At 46.9% G+C, this 20,947-nt stretch overlaps 1 protein-coding gene across 1 annotated transcript in view; it reads left to right on the forward strand.

Moving 5' to 3' along the window:
• The window catches only part of slc4a8 (solute carrier family 4 member 8), a gene marked incomplete at both ends in the record, with an annotated part of 105,980 nt that extends 85,683 nt beyond the window's left edge, over nucleotides 1-20,297 (forward strand). The window contains 13 exons of the mRNA XM_084446090.1: nucleotides 2,711-2,844; nucleotides 3,179-3,424; nucleotides 4,306-4,411; nucleotides 4,768-4,929; nucleotides 5,050-5,163; nucleotides 5,324-5,485; nucleotides 5,991-6,242; nucleotides 6,621-6,689; nucleotides 7,448-7,621; nucleotides 9,742-9,879; nucleotides 12,415-12,512; nucleotides 14,186-14,296; nucleotides 20,279-20,297. Of these exons, the coding sequence (XP_084302216.1) occupies nucleotides 2,711-2,844; nucleotides 3,179-3,424; nucleotides 4,306-4,411; nucleotides 4,768-4,929; nucleotides 5,050-5,163; nucleotides 5,324-5,485; nucleotides 5,991-6,242; nucleotides 6,621-6,689; nucleotides 7,448-7,621; nucleotides 9,742-9,879; nucleotides 12,415-12,512; nucleotides 14,186-14,296; nucleotides 20,279-20,297 (1,785 nt within the window). The remainder of the gene's footprint in view (nucleotides 1-2,710; nucleotides 2,845-3,178; nucleotides 3,425-4,305; nucleotides 4,412-4,767; nucleotides 4,930-5,049; nucleotides 5,164-5,323; nucleotides 5,486-5,990; nucleotides 6,243-6,620; nucleotides 6,690-7,447; nucleotides 7,622-9,741; nucleotides 9,880-12,414; nucleotides 12,513-14,185; nucleotides 14,297-20,278) is intronic.
• Between the last annotated feature and the right edge of the window lie 650 nt (nucleotides 20,298-20,947).

Raw genomic sequence — 20,947 nt, forward strand, 5'->3', positions numbered from 1 at the left:
CCCAGCCACCCTCCGGAGAAAACTCATTTCGGCCGCTTGTATCCGTGATCTCGTTCTTTCGGTCATGACCCATCCTTCATGACCATAGGTGAGGGTGGGGACGAAGATAGGCCGGTAGATTGAGAGCTTTGCCTTTTGTCTCAGCTCTCTTTTCGTCACAACAGTGCGGTAAAGTGACTGCAGAACCGCACCAGCTGCTGTGGAGTTGTTTGACTACCTCAGTGACCTCCTCCAAGGAAATTGACGACCCCCAATCATCTTCCGGCTCTGCCTCGATCGTAGAGGGTGGATTAGTCGGGTTCAGGAGTTCCTCAAAGTGCTCCTTCCAACGCTCAAAAACCTCCTCAGTTGAGGTCAGCAGTGTCCCCTCCTTGCTGTATACAGCTTGGATGGTCCCCCGCTTTCCTTTCCTGAGGTGTCTGATGGTCTTCCAGAAACACTTTGGTGCCGACCGAAAGTCCTTCTCCATGGTTTCTCCGAACTTCTCCCACACCCGCTGCTTTGCCTTGGTCACGGCCGAAGCTGCAGCCCTCCGGGCCAGTCGATACCCTGCAACTGCTTCTGGGGTATCCCGGGCTAACATATCCCGGAAGGCCTCCTTCTTCAGTCGGACGGCTTCCCTGACCACCGCTGTCCACCACGGTGTCTGAGGGTTACCGCCCCTTGAGGTACCTATGGCCCTCGGGCCACAGATCCCAGCCGCAGCTTCAGCAATGGAGGCTTTGAACACCGACCACTCATGCTCGATGTCCCCAACCTCCACAGGGATGCCTGAGAAGCTCCGCCGGAGGTGGCAATTTAAATCTCTCCGGACAGTTCCCAGTTCCCCCTCACTATATGCTTGGGTTTTCCAGGTCTGTCCAGAAGCTTCCCCCGCCATCGAAACCAGCTCACCACCAAAAGGTGATCAGTGGACAGCTCTGCCCCTCTCTTTACCCGAGTGTCCAAAACACATGGCCTCAGATCAGATGATACGATATCAATCAATCAATCAATCAATCAAAGCTTTATTTGTATAGCGCATTTCATACCCAGAGGCAACACAATGCGCTTTACAGGGAACAAGGGAGGTGGGCATACGACCCACTCTCTACATATTCCAGAGGGAAGCAAAAAAACAGTAATCACCCGGGGGCCAGATAAGTGAGCTGTAAAAATTCTTCCCTGACCCCTCTCAACAAGGCGATCGAGCAAGCTCCAGGAGTATGTTTGTCTACCGGCTAAGAACATTTATAAAGCAATACATTACATTAAATTACATTTCAGAGTAAGAGAGGCTAAAAAAGCATCATAGGAGAGACATGGCAAATACTGGTGTGTGTTTGCTATGGCCCAGGCCTAAAGCCGGAAGTGGGCTGGTGTATGTCTGTGTGAATGAAATTGATCATCGACCTTCGGCCTAAGGTGTTCTGATGCCAGGTGTACTTGTGGGCATCCTTGTGTTTCAACATGGTGTTTGTTATGGACAAACCGTGACTAGCACAGAAGTCCAACAACAAAACACCACTCGGGTTCAGATCGTGGTGGCCATGCCTCCCAATCACACCCCTCCAAGTTTCTCCATCATTGCCCACGTGTGCATTGAAGTCCCCCAATAGGACAGTGGAGTCCCCTGCAGGAGCCCCAAATAGGACTCCATTCAGGGTCTGCAGGGTCTGAAGGCCGAGTACTCTGAACTGCTGTTCGGTGCATAAGCACAAACCACAGTCAGAGTCCCCCCCCCACAGTCCTAAGGCGCAGGGAGGTGACCCTCTCGTCCACAGGGGTGAACTCCAGCACAAATGCGCTCAGCTGGGGGCTAGCTAGTATAGCCACACCTGCCTTACGCCTCATACCGTGAGCAACTCCGGAGAAGAACAGGATCCAACCCCTATCCAGGAGTTTGGTTCCGGTGCCGGTGCTGTGCGTGGATGTTAGCCCCACCAGGTGTAATTGGTATCGCTCCACCTCCCTCACAAGCTCCGGCTCCTTCCCCCCCAGCGAGGTCACATTCCATGTCCCCAGAGCCAGCCTCTGCCGCTCGGGTCCGGTCCGTCGGTGCCCCCCGCCTTCACCGCCACCTAGTTGGCATCGCACCCGACCCCGACAATTCTTCCCGTGTGTGGTGGGTCCACAGGACGATGGAGGATGAGATGGTGTTGCCACGTTGCTTGTTCGGGCTGGGCCTGGCCGGGCTCCATGGTAAGCCCGGCCACCAGGTGCTCGCAGGCGGGCCCTCCGTCTGGGCCTGGCTCCAGACGAGGGCCCCGGGCTTCCTACGGGCCGGGTCTCTCTTCCTTTTAGTTGTTCTTTCATCAGGGATTTTTAACTGTAACCCCAGGTAGGGGGGCTAGGGGGTACTACCACTTTCCCAAGGTGGACCCCCAGACTAGTGGAGGGAACGAGGCGTCTTACTTCTCCATTCTAGTTTTGCACTGAAAACTAGCCACTGCCCACATAATATGTTAATGGTAACAACTAATATGTTCGACACATACCCTCTCTGTCCTGCTTTGTGTGCGGGTGTGTGTGTGTGTGTGTGTGCGTGTGTGTGTGTGCGCGTGTGTGTGCGTGTGTGTGCGTGTGTGCGTGTGCGTGTGTGTGTGTGTGAGTGTGTGCATGCTTGTGTGTCTTGTATGTGTGCGTATGTGTGTGTGTGTGTGTGTGTGTGTGCGCATGTGTGTGTGTGCATGTGTGTGTGCATGTGTGCGTGTGTGTGTGTGTGTCCCAGAGTGCCATCGAGTCGCTGCTGGGCGCGTCCATGACCGGTGTGGCTTACTCCCTGTTCGCCGGTCAGCCCCTCACCATCCTGGGCAGCACCGGCCCGGTGCTCGTCTTTGAGAAGATCCTCTTCAAGTTCTGCAAGTCAGTGCTCTCTCCATGATCACACAGTACCTGCTAGTCAGAACACTGTACCTGCTAGTCAGAACACTGTACCTGCTAGTCAGAACACTGTACCTGCTAGTCAGAACACTGTCCATTTATGAGATTCATTCTTTAATGGCTTCTGCCTCATTAATTGTATGATTTTAACTTTGTTCATGAAATATTTACTTGCTTAATATTTACTACTATCTATCAACCTACAGTATCATTATTGATCTCTCTCGCGCTCTCTCTCTCTCCTTGCCCTCCCCTACTCCTCTCCCCTCTCTGTCCTCCTCTCTCCTCTCCTCTCCTCTGCCCCTGTCTCTCTCAGGGACTACAGTCTGTCCTACCTGTCTCTGAGGACCTGCATCGGCCTGTGGACAGCCTTCCTGTGCCTGGTCCTTGTTGCCACGGACGCCAGCTCGCTGGTCTGCTACATCACGCGCTTCACGGAGGAGGCGTTCGCCGCCCTCATCTGCCTCATCTTCATCTACGAGGCCCTGGAGAAGCTGCTCCACCTGGGGGAGCTCTACCCCATCAACACACACAGCAGCCTGGACAAGCTCACCCTGGCTTAGTGAGGACCGCCCACTCTCTCTCTCAAACGGCCAAGACTACTGTGATTGGTTTAAAGATAGAAAGCATTTCAGAATGATCAGGGGGCGCAGCCAGACCCTTCTCCAGAAAGAGAGACACACACCACCCACGGTCATTGTGAGACGTCCTTGTCTGTCTCTCTGTCTTTTCTCTGGCCTGTCCTTGAGACTCCTCTGTCCTTCTCTCTCGTCCTCCTCCCCCAGGAGAGGTCTTCTCTCTCCGTCCATTACATCACATCACATTACATTACATTACATTACATTACATTACATTACATCACATCACATCCCATCCCATCACGTTACATCACATTATAGTCATTTAGCAGACGCTTTTATCCAAAGCGACTTACAATAATTGCATTCAATGTAGGAAAAGCCAGTGTGCAACTACTTGCCAGAACTCACAAGTGCATCTTCTTTCTAAAACAAGTGACTAAGAGCATAATCTAGTGCTGAAGGCAAAGTGCAAGAATAGCAATCTAAAATACAATAGGTGCTTAAGAGGGAGGATCGTTGTAGTACTTCTTGAAGAGATGAGTTTTCAGCCTGCGACGAATGATGGGCAGCGACTCTGCTGTCCTGAGGTCAGTGGGCAGTTCGTTTCACCACTGCGGGGCCAGAACAGAGAAGCTTGACCATGGCCTGGAGGTAGGAGGGGGTGTAGGGCTTGACCATGGCCTGGAGGTAGGAGGGGGTGTAGGGCTTGACCATGGCCTGGAGGTAGGAGGGGGTGTAGGGTTTGACCATGGCCTGGAGGTAGGAGGGGGTGTAGGGTTTGACCATGGCCTGGAGGTAAGAGGGGGTGTAGGGTGTGACCATGTGCGTGTGTGTGTGTGTGTGTGTATGTGTGTGTGTGTAGCTGTAAGTGTGCAGAGCCAGATCATCCCAGTAATGCCACCCTGGAGCTGTGGAGTCAGAACAACGTCACATCATCAGCTGTGCCCTGGGATAACCTCACTGTCAAGGTAGCCCTCTCCACACACACACACACACACACACACACACACACACACACACACACACACACACACACACACACACACACACACACACACACACTAAGTACACACTAACCACTGAAGGACACATGGATATGACCTTTCAGTGGCTCTGGACCCGCCAGACTCTCCCAGCATGTAATGATCAGACTCTCTTCCTCCTCACAGTGTCAGGATGACCTTGTTATAGTCCTTCATTAGTGCTCTGCCCTTTCTGCCTCGCTCAGAAGGATATTTTGCATCACATCAATCTCACTTCCTGTGTGTGTGTGTGTGTGTGTGTGCGTGTGTGCGTGCGTGCGTGCGTGCGTGTGTATGTGCAGGAGTGTTTAGGTCTGCAGGGTCACTTTGTGGGGACGGCGTGCGGCCACCACGGCCCCTACACCCCTGACGTGCTCTTCTGGTCGGCCATCTTGTTCTTTGCCACTTTCTTCACGTCTGGCTTCCTAAAGCAGTTCAAGACCAGCCGCTACTTCCCCACCAAGGTCAGATATTATTAGTCTGAACATGTTATCAGTCTGAACATGTTATCAGTCTGAACAGGGTTTCCTGACTGCTGGGGGCACTATGGGAAGACTGACACGTTGTGGTCTTGCCGTGTTCAGGTGCGGTCGATGATCAGTGACTTTGCCGTCTTCCTCACCATCTTGCTCATGGTCCTGGTCGACTACTGCATCGGAGTTCCCTCTCAGAAGCTGCAGGTCCCCAGCAAGTTCCAGGTGAGAGATTTCTCTCCAACTCAGCTTCTATTAGGCCCCTTACAGCAGTGATGAAGATAAACATGACTATGAGGGTCATGTCACGGTCAGGTCACCCCCCTGTGTGTGTGTGTGTGTGTGTGTGTGTGTGTGTGTGTGTGTGTGTGTGTGTGTGTTCCAGCCCACGAGAGGTGACCGCGGCTGGCTGATCAACCCTATTGGGCAGAACCCGTGGTGGACAGTGCTGGCGGCCTCCATCCCCGCTGTGCTCTGCACCATCCTCATCTTCATGGACCAGCAGATCACCGCCGTCATCATCAACCGCAAGGAGCACAAGCTGCTGGTGAGGCCCCCGCCTGCTCCTCCCATAGCTCCTCCTGCTCCTCCTAATAATAATAATAATAATAATGCTGGTGAGGCCCCCTCCTGCTCCTCCCATAGCTCCTCCTGCTCCTCCTAATAATAATAATAATAATAATGCTGGTGAGGCCCCCTCCTGCTCCTCCCACAGCTCCTCCTGCTCCTCCTAATAATTATAATAATAATAATAATAATAATAATAATAATAATAATAATGCTGGTGACGCTCCCGCCTGCTTCCCCCAGAATTAGTCTGTCATGTGGCTCAAGCTCCTTTGAGACACAATAACCTGTGACCTTTAACCCGCTCACTGGTCGTCCAGCGTAGGCCTGCTCATTTTGATATCCTGTCTTAAGTCTTGATTTCACTTCAAACCCTCAAAACACCAGACTTTTGAGGCCTGTGTGTGCATACATGTGTGCGTGCGTGTGTGTGTGTGTGTCCTGCTCATGTGTGCTGAGTTCCTCCCTCTCCCCCCGGCCTGTAGAAGGGCTGTGGGTACCACCTGGACCTGCTGGTGGTAGCGGTGATGCTGGGCGTGTGCTCCCTCATGGGTCTGCCCTGGTTCGTGGCCGCCACCGTCCTCTCCATCTCCCACGTCAACAGCCTGAAGCTGGAGTCGGAGAGCTCTGCCCCCGGCGAGCAGCCGCGCTTCCTGGGCATCCGCGAGCAGCGCTTCACCGGCCTCATGATCTTCCTGCTCATGGGCTGCTCCGTCTTCATGACCGCGGCTCTGCAGGTCAGCTAGCCGAGCTACGCTAATGCTACGCTAACGCTATGCCGGTCTCATGACCGCGGCTCTGCAGGTCCGCTAGCCGAGCTACGCTATGCTAACGCTATGCTAACGCTAACACTGCCCTTCCTGTGGCTCATTAGAGTGGGATGGGAAATGTAGTCTTGATTATTTGGGTGTTATTTAATGACAGCATTATGTACATCCATTCACTGTGGTTCCTGGGCATGTAACATTTTGACAAGAGCAATGTGTGTGTGTGTGTGTGTGTGTGTGTGTGTGTGTGTGTGTGTGCCTGCGTGCGTGCGTGCGTGCGTGTGTGCGTGCGTGCTTGCGTGTGTGTGTGTGTGTGTGTGTGCGTGTGTGGCATGTGTTGTTTTGCAGTTCATCCCTATGCCAGTCCTGTATGGAGTGTTCCTCTACATGGGTGCCTCCTCACTAAAGGGCATCCAGGTACGATCCACCAACACACACCTCCCCAACACACACCTCCACCAACACACACCTCCCCAACACACACCTCCACCAATACACACGTCCACCAACACACACCTCCCCAACACACACCTCCACCAACACACACCTCCACCAACACACACCTCCCCAACACACACCTCCACCAATACACACGTCCACCAACACACAACTAACCAGATCCACCAACACACCCCTCCACAAACACACACCTCCCCAATACACACCTTCACCAACACACATCTCCCCAACACACACCTCCACCTATACACACCTTCACCAACACACACCTCCACCAATACACACCTTCACCAACACACACCTCCCCAACACACACCTCCACCAACACACACCTCCCCAACACACACCTCCCCAACACACACCTCCACCAACACATACCTCCACCAATACACACCTTCACCAACACACACCTCCCCAACACACACCTCCACCAATACACACCTCCACCAACACACACCTCCACCAACACATACCTCCACCAATACACACCTCCCCAACACACACCTCCCCAATACACACCTCCACTAACCTGTACTGGGAGGAATCTAAGTGGCATGTGGTTCTCATGTAGTTCTCATGTAGTTCTCATGTGGTTCTCATGTGGTTCTCATGTGGTTCTCATTTAGTTCTCATGTGGTTGTCATTTGGTTCTCATGTGGTTCTCATGTGGTTGTCAATGCTGTCCCTGTGTTAAAACACTCTCCTCCCCCCCTCAGTTCTTTGACCGTGTCAAGTTATTCGGCATGCCAGCCAAGCACCAGCCCGACTTCATCTACCTGCGCCACGTTCCCCTGAGGAAGGTGCACCTGTTCACCGTGACCCAGCTCACCTGCCTGGTCCTGCTCTGGGTCATCAAGACCTCGCCCGCCGCCATCGTCTTCCCCATGATGGTAAGGCTGGCCAAGCCCAATTCACTTCCTGTTACGGTTATTAGCAGGAAGTTAGCTCACTTTCCATGATGATGAGGCTAGCTAACGGAAGGAAGTTAGCTCACTTTCCATGATGATGAGGCGAGCTAACGGCAGGAAGTTAGCTCACTTTCCATGATGATGAGGCTAGCTAACGGCAGGAAGTTGGCTCACTTTCCATGATGATGAGGCGAGCTAACGGCAGGAAGTTAGCTCACTTTCCATGATGATGAGGCGAGCTAACGGCTACCTTTCTGCACAGCGTTCTGTTCTGTTAATGGTAACTCATGCTAATATAACATTTCAGAAAATAACATACTGCTGATGCTAGCCAACGCAATATGAACATTACATCATTATGTCACATGAAGATGGGCTGATAAAAAGATATGAACAGAAATGTAATAAAAGAATAGTTAATAATAATAATAATAATAATAATAATTATAATCATCATCATCATCATAATAATACAACTTTATTTGTATAGCACCGTTCATACAAATAAATGCAGCTTAAAGTGCTTTACAACAGAATATACAGTACATACAGTGCTTCACATAAAAATAGACAAAATTAACAAAAAGCAGGAAAAATAAGATGGAAGATAAAACAATAAAGAAAGAAATCCAAAATACAACATTTAAAAAAAGCTTACTGGTCAATACAATATCACAAAGAATCAAAATTCCATAAATGTGTAGACTCTCTTCGTATGTTCCCACAGGTTACGTAATAATACAGTTGGCAATGTTTCCAAACCTATAAAAAAAACTGGACTTCTAGAACATTTAACACAATACCCGTCTATGTGTCAGATTTCTTCTAAATTTTGGTAAAACCTTGTTTAGGTGTGACCCAGTCTGCATCTTCCCATCAGACTCGTAATCAGAATATTTAACCTATTCACATTAATTGTTTTATCATTAATTATTTGACAAATGCAATTTAATATAATATTGTACTGGAGAGAAATACATTTTAACAAGTGCAGTAGCACGCAAGTGCAAAAGGAGCAAAGGCTGCACTCCCCATCTTCTTCTGACACACACACAACACAGACACACAACATAGACACACACAACACAGACACACAACATAGACACACACAACACAGACACACACACAACACAGACACACAACATAGACACACACAACACAGACACACAACATAGACACACACAACACAGACACACACACAACACAGACCCACACAACACAGATACACACAACACAGACACACACACAACACAGACCCACACAACACAGACACAACACAGACACACAGACACACAACATAGACACACACAACACAGACACACACACAACACAGACCCACACACAACACAGACACACAACACAGACCCACACAACACAGATACACACAACACAGACACACAACATAGACACACACAACACAGACACACACACAACATAGACACACACAACATAGACACACACACAACACAGACACACACAACATAGACACACACAACACAGACACACACACAACACAGACCCACACAACACAGATACACACAACACAGACACACACACAACACAGACACACAACATAGACACACACAACACAGACACACACACATCACAGACCCACACAACACAGATACACACAACACAGACACACACACAACACAGACACACAACATAGACACACAACACAGACACACACACAACACAGACTCACACAACACAGATACACACAACACAGACACACACACAACACAGACACACAACATAGACACACACAACACAGACACACACACAACACAGACCCACACAACACAGATACACACAACACAGACACACACACAACACAGACACACAACATAGACACACACAACACAGACACACAACACAGACACACACAACACATACACACACAACACAGACACACACACACAACACAGACACACACACACACACACACACACACACATACATACAACACAGACACACACATAACACAGACACACACATACTTGTAGCCACACTTCATACAAACAAATGGTGTGTGTGTGTGTGTGTGTGTGTGTGTGTGTGTGTGTGTGTGTGTGTGTGTGTGTGTGTGTGTGTGTGTGTAGGTGCTGGCTCTAGTGTTCATCCGTAAGCTGCTGGACCTGTGCTTCACCAAGAGGGAGCTGAGCTACCTGGACGACCTCATGCCCGAGAGCAGGAAGATGAAGCTGGACGACGACTCCAAGAACATGGTGGAGGTGGAGGTGCTCTACTCACTAGAAACCTGCTCTACTCACTAGACCTGCTCTACTCACTAGAAACCTGCTCTACTCACTAGAGACCTGCTCTACTCACTAGACCTGCTCTACTCACTAGAAACCTGCTCTACTCACTAGAGACCTGCTCTACTCACTAGAAACCTGCTCTACTCACAAGAGACCAGCTCTACTCACTAGAAACCTGCTCTACTCACTAGAGACCTGCTCTACTCACTAGAAACCTGCTCTACTCACTAGAAACCTGCTCTACTCACAAGAGACCAGCTCTACTCACTAGAAACCTGCTCTACTCACTAGAGACCTGCTCTACTCACTAGAAACCTGCTCTACTCACTAGAAACCTGCTCTACTCACTAGAGACCTGCTCTACTCACTAGAAACCTGCTCTACTCACTAGAAACTTGCTCTACTCACTAGAAACTTGCTCTACTCACTAGATACCTGCTCTACTCATTTGAAACCTGCTCTACTCACTAGAAACCTGCTCTACTCACTAGAAACCTGCTTTACTCACTCAGAAACCTGCTATACTCACTAGAGACCTGCTCTACTCACTAGAAACCTGCTCTACTCACTAGAAACTTGCTTTACTCACTAGAAACCTGCTCTACTCACTAGAAACCTGCTCTACACACTAGAAACTTGCTCTACTCACTAGAAACGTGGGGCCTCATTTGTAAACGTTGCGTAGAATCCACGTAACTATGTTTGCTTAGCTAAATAAGTACGAAAATATACGCACAAAAAATCTCAGATCTATAAAACGCTGCATATCACATCCCATGTTGACTTACGCCAACGCCAGCTGCCCTTTATAAATCACAATCAACACTTAACTTGGCCCAGTGAACGCACGTTCTGATCACACCCCAATTAACGCCCACAATTGCCTATAAATGGTCAGTGATACGCCCCTAATACATATGCAACGAGAATGGAGCCGAGTGCATAAGGCAGAAAGAGAAAGATACATTTTACTGAGTGCGAGGTGGAGGTATTGGTCAATGAGGCAGAGATGCGCCAAAAGGATCTTTTCGGAACGCTGAGTATGGGCATAATTCCATCAACGTATAAACAGGACAATTAACAATGACATCCATAACAATGCAAACATGTAGGCCTATAGTGACTACTTAAGGCAATGATCCCCGATTAAACTGTACGACAGATCTGAGGGTTCTTTGCAGCAGACAATTTGTGTATTTTCTGGGATATCATGCATTTCACATACTTTCTCAAAACATTCTATAGGCCTATTCATGGGTTTCAAATGTAGTCCTAGAACTGCCATATTTGGGACCAACACAGGTGTTTCAATGTATCTGATTGGCTCTATAGAATCCTATGCAGTAGAACTAATTCATTAATTTGAAACACCTGTGTTGGTCCCCAACATGGCAGGTCTAGGACTACATTTGAAACCCATGAATAGATGCTGCATGTTCGAACGGATGTTGTGGGATAGCCAAGCACATATTAGAACATCTGTGCCAAGTCCTGGCATATCCAAGGCCCCGTGCGCCATGGCCTACTATAATCCAGCTATATCAGTGCCTGTATCGAGGTCTTGTAAATGTATGGGGTCCATGGATGAGTTTCATGTGATTCTATAAAGCGTAATTATAGCTACACACATGACGATTCGGCAAATTAATAATCTAACTTGCTCCCTGGTGTTCTTACAACTTGGAGACGCATCACATCCATGCGCTGTTTTGCGCACAGCTAATTCTACCAAAGCGTCATTTGAGCATTGGAATGACATGCGTTTTTATGCCCACATTCCTCGCATGCCTGCTACATAACAATCATATGACAATATGAGGATATATGATAATGTACAGTATAGCCTAATTTAGCCTACAGTTGCCTCAAGTAGGACATTTCCATTCACCGTTGCTCAACATCATTGTAATTGCGGCTTGCCTCAGTGGTCATTCGGGTTTACATAAAAGCCTAATCAAATATAGGCTATAAATACATGAATACATTAACGAATGAATAGGTGGATAATTAAACATACGAATAATTAACTAAATGCATGATTAACTGAATAAATATACTTCAACGCCGAATGCAACATATGCAAACCTGCTCTACTCACTAGAGACCTGCTCTACTCACTCAGAAACCTGCTCTACTCACTAGAAACCTGCTCTACTCACTAGAGACCTGCTGTACTCACTAGAGACCTGCTCTACTCACTAGAAACCTGCTCTACACACTAGAGACCTGCTCTACTCACTAGAAACCTGCTCTACTCACTAGAAACTTGCTCTACTCACTAGAAACCTGCTCTACTCACTAGAAACTTGCTCTACTCACTAGAAACCTGCTCTACACACTAGAAACCTGCTCACTCAGACACCTGCTACACTGTCACACAAGATACACAGGATACACAGGACCGGAACTATATATCCAACCGTGTGTGTGTGTGTGTGTGTGTGTGTGTGTGTGTGTGTGTGTGTGTGTGTGTGTGTGTGCGTGTGCGTGTGCGTGTGCGTGTGTGCGCTACAGCAGGAGATGCTGGATACAGCAGGAGAAGATAAGACCACAGTCCAGATGCCCATGGAGAGTAGCAAGCTCCTGCAGTGTCCCAAAACACATGACCCCAGGTACTGACACACACACACACGCATGCACGCTAGAGATGCGAATATTGCGGATATATCCGCGACATCCTCGGATATCCGCATCCGCGGCTGGGTGGCCCAATAAAAATCAACATTGTGATTAATTGCGGGTGGATTGCGGGTGGATTTGTCAGTTATATTCGTATTTAATAACTACTATAATTATATATATTATAACAGCTGCGAGAAAGCGTGAGACCTGCCAGCAGCTCACTCAAATACCCTCGATCACTTCGCCAACCGAGATCCTGCGAAAGCGAGCATATAATCTGCGGCTCACTATATAGGCCTACCTATATCGGCCAGTAGCCGTTCAATGGACATACCGTAATAACACATCATTTTTTACAGTATACGGTCTTAGGATTGTACTGTACAACTCAAGGCTTAATGTTGTCCTTTCATACTACTCACAAAATGACTATGGAATTTTTTTTATCACTTTTTACGGTAGGCTAGACCTATGCGTCTTGTGATCACAGATGCAGCATAGAACTTCCATGTTTAATAATTATCTAATGAAATTAATAGCCTAATTATCTAATTGTCTAGTTGATATATGAATAAAACAATAAGCCGTTTTATTGGCTATGGGCTACTAGTTGTAGGCTATACACGAGTTTATGCGCTCTGCTCTTACGCGCGGTTGAGGCGGCAGCTCAAATACACTTCGCACATCCTCTGCACCTTGGCATTGCAACTGCCACAGACAGCTTTGGTGCACGTCATGCATTGGTAGACAGTTCTGTTCTTGCTGCAGCTTGTCTTCACCATGCAGGTATTTTGGGGGGGTATTCTTCTGTGGACACTGCGAGGGGCGCCGCCAGTGGCTGTTTGGACACCAGAGCGCGCAGCTCTTCAGCCAACTGGAGGATGAAGTCGCGTCTGGGGAGGCTCTGTAGACTATGCGTCTCTCCACCAGTCCCCAGCAAGTCCAAGCTCCCCCAATGAATAATACGTATTTATAATGGCCTACATAGCGAGAAACTGTGCATATAATAGGCTGTGCATAGCGCGAAACTGCGCATTCCCTATAAACGTTCATTGAACGGCTGGCGGCCGATATAGGTATGAATTAAAAACATACATGATATTTTTTTATTTCAATGATCTTGAATATATTTAACAATATGGGGTGCAACAGAACACCATTTTAGGAAAAGTCATAGACTGGCGGAATGTTTTATTAAAATATAGTTATGTGCAAATGAAAACCCACAATCTCCAATGGACGTCTTTGGCGGTTCTAGTGTTAAATTGTTTAAGTCAACTTCCTGTTTGGCAGGTTGGGTGCGGGTGCGGGTCTCTAAATTTGAGAAGATAATGACGTCGGGTGGGTGGCGGGTGGATGATTGATGAGTGCACGCGGATTCGGGTGCGCTCAAACTGCATCCGCACATCTCTAATGCATGCACACACACACACACACACACACACACACACTGGACTGGACACTGGCTAGTTGACAGGTAAGATTGTGGACAGACTCATGTCAGTCATATCAGTCAGTCAGTCAGTCACTCTGTTTGTCTGTCTGTCTGTCTGTCTATTTGTCTGTCTATATGTACCGCTTGTCAGAACCCCCCAACCCCACCCCCACCCCCCTCCCCTTCTGACCCCTCCCTCCCCCTGACCTCTGCCCCCTCCCTCCCCAGGTGTGATCCCTCTGATATTAACATTTCTGATGAGATGTCTAAAACCACCGTGTGGAAATCCCTCACCACCAACCAAAAGGACCCACGCACAGGGGCCACTAAGAAGGCAAGGTCCTATCCCTCTCTCCCTCTCTATCTCGCGTTCTAACTCTATCTCTCTTTCTAACTCTCTCTATCCCTCTATCTCCCTCTCTATCTCTCTTTCTAACTGTCTCTCTCTGTCTCCCTCTATCTCTCTTTCTAACTCTCTCTCTATCTCACTTTCTAACTCTCTCTCTCTCTATCCCTCTATCTCCCTCTCTTTCTCTCTTTTTAACTCTATCTCCCTCTCTATCTCTCTTTCTAACTCTCTCTATCTCCCTCTCTATCTCGCTTTCTAACTCTCTATCTCTCTTTGTAACTCTCTCTCTATCTCCCTCTCTATCTCTCTTTCTAACTCCCTATATCCCTCTCTATCTCGCTTGCTTACTCTCTATCTCTCTTTCTAACTCTCTCTCTATCCCTCTATCTCCCTTTCTATCTCTTTCTCACTCTCTATCTCTCTTTCTAACTCTCTCTCTGTCTCCCTCTATCTCTCTTTCTAACTCTCTATCTCCCTCTCTATCTCGCTTTCTAACTCTCTCTATCTCTCTATCCCTCTATCTCCCTTTCTATCTCTTTCTAACTCTCTCTATCTCCCTCTCTATCTCTCTTTCTAACTCTCTCTCTATCACGCTTTCTAACTCTCTATCTCTCTTTCTAACTCTCTCTGTCTCCCTCTCTATCTCTCTTTGTAACTCTCTCTATCTCCCTCTCTATCTCGCTTTCTAACTCTCTCTATCTCCCTCTATCTCGCTTTCTAACTCTCTATCTCTCTTTCTAACTATCTATCTCGCTTTCTAACTCTCTCTCTCTATCCCTCTATCTCCCTCTCTCTCTCTTTCTAACTCTCTATCTCCCTCTCTATCTCACTTTCTAACTCTCTCTATCTCTCTTTCTAACTCTCTCTATCTCCCTCTATCTCGCTTTCTAACTCTATCTCTCTGTGTAACTCTATCTCCCTCTCTATCTCTCTTTCTAACTCTATCTCTATCTCTCTCTCTCTCTATCTCACTTTCTAACTCTCTCTATCTCTCTTTCTAACTCTCTCTATCCCTCTATCTCCCTTTCTATCTCTTTCTAACTCTCTATCTCCCTCTCTATCTCTTTCTAACTCGGTTTCCCTCTCTCTCTCTATCTCTCTATCTCTCTACCCAGGACTCTCTCTCTCCCTCTCTATCTGTCTACCCAGGACTCTCTCTCTCTCTCTCTATCTCTCTACCCAGGACTCTCTATCTCTCTACCCAGGACTTTCTCTCTCTCTATCTCTCTACCCAGGACTCTCTCTCTCTCTCCCTCTCTCTCTCTCACCCAGGACTCTCTCTCTCTCCCTCTCTCGCTATCTCTCTCTCACCCAGTTCTCTCTCTCTCTATCTCTCTACCCAGGACTCTCTCTCTCCCTCTCTATCTCTCACCCAGGACTCTCTCTTTCCCCCTCTCTCTCTCTCTCACCCAGGACTCTTTCTTTCCCTCTCTCTCTCTATCACCCAGGACTCTCTCTTTCCCCCTCTCTCTCTCTCTCTCTCTCTCTCTCTCTCTCACCCAGGACTCTCTCCCTCCCTCCGTCTCTCCTGCTCTCTTTCCCTTCTTGAATCAATGGTGATCTCCCTCCATTGCATGCTACTGTATATTCTACTGTATATTAACTATGTATGTTTCTTTCTTTCTCTCTCTCTCTCTCTCTCTCTCTCTCTCTTTCTCTCTCTCCCTGTGTGTGTGTTGCCGTTAGGATTGATGATCTGGAGTTCATAGACGACTGATTGTGGAAACTGAGGTCTACGAATTCTGAGAGCCACACACTTCCTGAGGCCGTATCCCTTGTGCAATTCTGAACCAGGTTCTTTTCTAATCTAAGTAGCACTTTAAGTCTGTTATCTTTACCTTGAATCGATTCTCTTTTTGTTTCTGTGCTAAAAGTGTGCTCTTTTGTAACAGTTGTCTTGTCAAATTATTTTTAGATTTTAAATAATATTACCGAATCAATAATGGAGATATGTATCCTTGGACATAATGTCTATGTCTGTTCTGTGTCATGTAAAATGGTAGAAGAGACCTACAAAGTACTTACACAGTGGTGGAGTTGGTGGCATTGCTAGAATTTTCTTTGTGGATGTCTGTCTATAAAAACTACTTTGTGAATTTGAGGCTCATCTTCAGAATATATGTGATGCATTTGTTTGTTTTTTGTTGGTTTGTTGGTTTGTTTGTCTCTTTGTTGTTTGGCTGTTTTGTGCTGTCTTTTTACCTCAGCCAAACACTCTTGCAATAGTGGGTAGCTAGCTAGTGTCCAAGGTCAGAAGAGCTTAGAGCAGAGCTCTATTGTAAAACTGAAACAACTCTGTGTGTGTGTGTGTGTGTGTGTGTGTGTGTGTGTGTGTGTGTGTGTGTGTGTGTGTGTGTGTGTGTGTGTGTGTGTGTGTGTGTTATTCTGGAAACAAACCAAACAGGCTGAACATTAGCAATAACTGACACAAATTAACATTTAGATTCTATACGATACCACTTTACAGTACAGCTCGGTAATAACAGGGTAATACCAGGGTAATACCATGGCAATTACTATTAGTTACTAGTAGTAGTTACCTGTGCATTGTAGTTACCAGGGTAATACATGTTGATATCTATATTATTACTAGGAAATTATCAGCAAATAGCAGTAGTTACTAGTAGTAGTTACCTGTGTAGTTACCCCCCAGTCCCTTCCTAACATCCTATTCAAGCCCATGATTTGTTACATGGAAACAGAGATGGTGGTTTCTATGTAATGATGTGGAATCAGAGCTGGAAAATACAACCTTGTCCGTTTCTATGTAATTCTACGGTTGTATCCTTCCTCTTCTGAGTACCCACAAGCTGAGATATTTGTGGACACCAATGAGAATCCGGTCGGACATTATACCGGATGCTGATTGGCCGGTGCTGATAGTGGGCTGTGCGGAGCGGCTGATTTGGCCTCTGATTGGTCATAGCTTGTTCCCAGAAGCTCTTGCCATAGAGAAAACTTCTGAGTACTCAGAATAGAAAGGATATAACCATAGAATTAAATAGAAACAGGTAATGTTGCTCTGATTCCATGTTATTACATAGAAACGCCCATCTCTGTTTCCAGGTAATGTTTGTTTGTTTCCATGAGCTCAGATGTTAGGAAGGATATAACCATGGTAACCATGGAGTTAAATACAAACTGACAATGTTCTGATTCCACATTATTACATAAACTGCCTGTAACAAAGCATGGGCTTGAATAGGATGTTAGGAAGGGATTGGGGAGAACTACAAAGGTAACTACTACTCGTAACTACTACTACTACAGGAACTACTACTACTACTACAGGAAGTACTACTACTACTACTACAGGTACTACTACCACCACTACCACTACCACTACTACTACTACTACTACTACTACTACAGTACTACTACTACTACTACTACTACAGTACTACTACTACTACTACTACAGTACTACTACTAGTGGTATTAGGTAATTTCCTAGTAATAATGTAGATATTAACTTTGTATTAACCTGGTAACTACACAGGTAACTACTACTGTAACTAATGGTAATTGCCCTGTTACTTTTGAGCTGTCATGTAAAGTGGTCTTTAGAATGTATGTCTGTTGTTATGACAGTCATGACATGTTCAACACGTTCTTAGGGTCTCCTGTCATGGATGGATCCTGCTAGTCTAGATGAGGAGGCTCGTCCTCTATCAGACCTGATACAGGTGTCATCCAGCAGGGGGGTGTCTGATTCAGTGGTGAAGGGGGAGGGGCTCTGATTCAGTAGGGGGGGTGTCTCATTCAGTGGGGGGTGGGGGGGTCTAATTCAGTAGGGGGGTGTCTCATTCAGTGGGGGGGGGGGAGGTCCTCATTCAGTAGGGGGGGCTGTGCCAATGAGAGAGCTAGGAGGGAGAAGAGGAATCCTTCTCCAATAACAAATCTTTCAGTTGTAGTTGCACTTTGTGTAGATACAGTATATATATGATAAACGTTTTATTTTCAAGAAATGTTTTAAGAGAAAATATAATTATGCTTTTCAATGAGTTGTGATGATTTATTTTAGATATTGAATGTTTCAAAATGGTCACTTTCATTTCTGTACTGTAATGTAATCACGTGCTGCTCTGGCAGAATGACTCACACACATAGTACGTTGTGAATCAATCAAGTATATTCTGACATTTACTAAGAAAAGATGATTCCTGACTTCAGGTCAAACTGCCTTCAACAGAAAGACTTCAGGAATGTGTCTGATAATTAAGCCATGACTGTCATAATTCCACATGTTCCCATTCTTCCTGTCAGAGTGGTCGAGCTGCATTCATCACACCCTCCCAGATAACCGGTTGGCTAGTGACAGTATCTTCACATGGACGCTCAGCCAATCCTACAGACCTCTTTTCCCAATCCCATAAAATGACAGTGATGCTTGGAATGTTTTTGTATTTCTTTTTATTTATCACATGACTGTCACTTGAGTTATCTCAAGAATAGTAGTGTGTGTGTGTGTGTGTGTGTGTGTGTGTGTGTGTGTGTGTGTGTGTGTGTGTGTGTGTGTTGCTTTCCCCTGCTAGACATGTGCATGTACTTCTTATCCCTGCACCCACTGCATATATTCATTCTATATTATAATACAAGAGAGGACAAAGACGTCCAGACTTAATAAATACAATAGTGAAACCCTGAGAAGCAGAACGATAGACAGCAGCTCCAGAACCAGAGGACGTAAACAGCTGTCCCACCCTGTCCCAAACAGGCCCTGGACCCTGTAGAGCAGGGGTCTCAAACTCAAATTGGCTTGGGGCCACTGTTGGTATCGTCAACTCATAGGAGGGCCACTTCAATGTCAACTTCAACTACTACTAACTATAAGAAAGTGCAATATTTCAGAAAATTTCATTTTTCTTTTCCATAACTAGACTCACAACTCAGTCTTTAAATGTTGCAAGACTATTCCATAACTAACGTTTTCATCATACAAATTCAAACCGGTTTCCATTCATTTCTATGTTAACAGTTAGTGCTGCAAATCTTTTTTCCTTACTTTTATTTTATCTTGAATAGGCTTCATTTGTACTTGCAAGATGCATCACTACTGTAAGCCTGCCCTGTACCTGTACTTGCATTTATTAAAGTTCAAGTTTGTTTCCATTTCTTACCAGACACTTGAATTCATTTGTAGGCTACTACTCTATTTCTTGCTGGACATATCTTGAAAGACTGAGACCTTAGCCCTCTTAGCTGTGTGGCTCGTTTTTTCCTCTCGTCTCCCTATGACACTGTTCTCCATGTTTAGTAATGAATAGTGACTTTGTTCTTGCATATCAGGCAGGTAGAATTTACATTGAACTCCACAAAAAATACTGCAATGTCCATATTTCTTGAAACGTCTGTGTTCCTAACGTTAGTTAACCATGAAAACAGCCTCTCGGTGGCGAGCTGCATTCCGTTCATAGTTCATAGTCGCATGGGGATTGATTGCCCCTGTGACTGTATGCAACATTCACCTCGCATGCTGCGCACAATAACATAATTTCGCCCCATGTTTGAGCGACTTGAATTTCGCATTATATGCCTGCCTGCCGGCGCGGTTAACAAGAAATTATTTTGCGGCCCGGATTACATTATATTTCTGACATCATGTCACGGGCCGGATGGAGTGGTGTGGCGGGCCGCAAATGGCCCGCGGGCCGCGAGTTTGAGACCCCTGCTGTAGAGGAAGCTGGTGACTAACCCTCCCAGCTGGTGGTGGATGTGTTCTCATTTAGAAACGCAATCTTTCAAATGTCTCGTGATTTTGTCAAAATGTGACTGTTGATTTATACATTTACTCAATGTACTATTTCCATATAAAACATGTAGCACAGCTGACCTGACTGTTCTTGTGCGTATTTGTGTGTGTGTGTGTGTGTGTGTGTGTGTGTGTGCGTGCCTGTTTGAGAGTATGAGTGTGCATGAGTGTGTATTCTTGGATGTGCGTTTAAGACATGGTGACGTGGTCCTGTGTCCAGTAGTGGTCTGGTGGTGTGAGACCCTGTTGTCTCTGAGGGGAGACCCTGCGGAGGCCTTCCCTGTCCTGCCCCTCTCCCTCACTGGTGCTCCACGGTGGGGAGACCCTGCGGAGGCCTTCCCTGTCCTGCCCCTCTCCCTCACTGGTGCTCCACGGTGGGGAGACCCTGCGGAGGCCTTCCCTGTCCTGCCCCTCTCCCTCACTGGTGCTCCACGGTGGGGAGACCCTGCGGTGGCCTTCCCTGTCCTGCCCCTCTCCCTCACTGGTGCTCCACGGTGGGGAGACCCTGCGGAGGCCTTCCCCAAATACCACATCAGTCATGGACTGGTTCTTAAAAACACACAGAGCTGTCAAACCATGATGATACTCATTACCCATACAGCACGCTGTTCAGGTCCATGCCAACACACTTCCTGGTCCGTGTGTCAGGATGGAAAGCTGCTGTCTGATTGGCCCGGCATCAGCAGTGTTAAAGGACTAGTTTTGGTATTTAGCATCATAAGTCCTGTTATAAGTTTATTTATGATCATATACAACGGTCCATATACAATTTCTGACAGACTTTGCACTCTTAATATTAGTGCTCAGGACACAGTGGAAGTACTCAATGGATGTCGTTGGGTATATATGCCCATAGAGATCCATTGAATGGCTAGCTGATGTTTCTCTG

Source organism: Borostomias antarcticus (genome assembly GCF_949987555.1).
Source record: "Borostomias antarcticus genome assembly, chromosome: 11".
Taxonomy (NCBI): Eukaryota; Metazoa; Chordata; class Actinopteri; order Stomiiformes; family Stomiidae; genus Borostomias; species Borostomias antarcticus.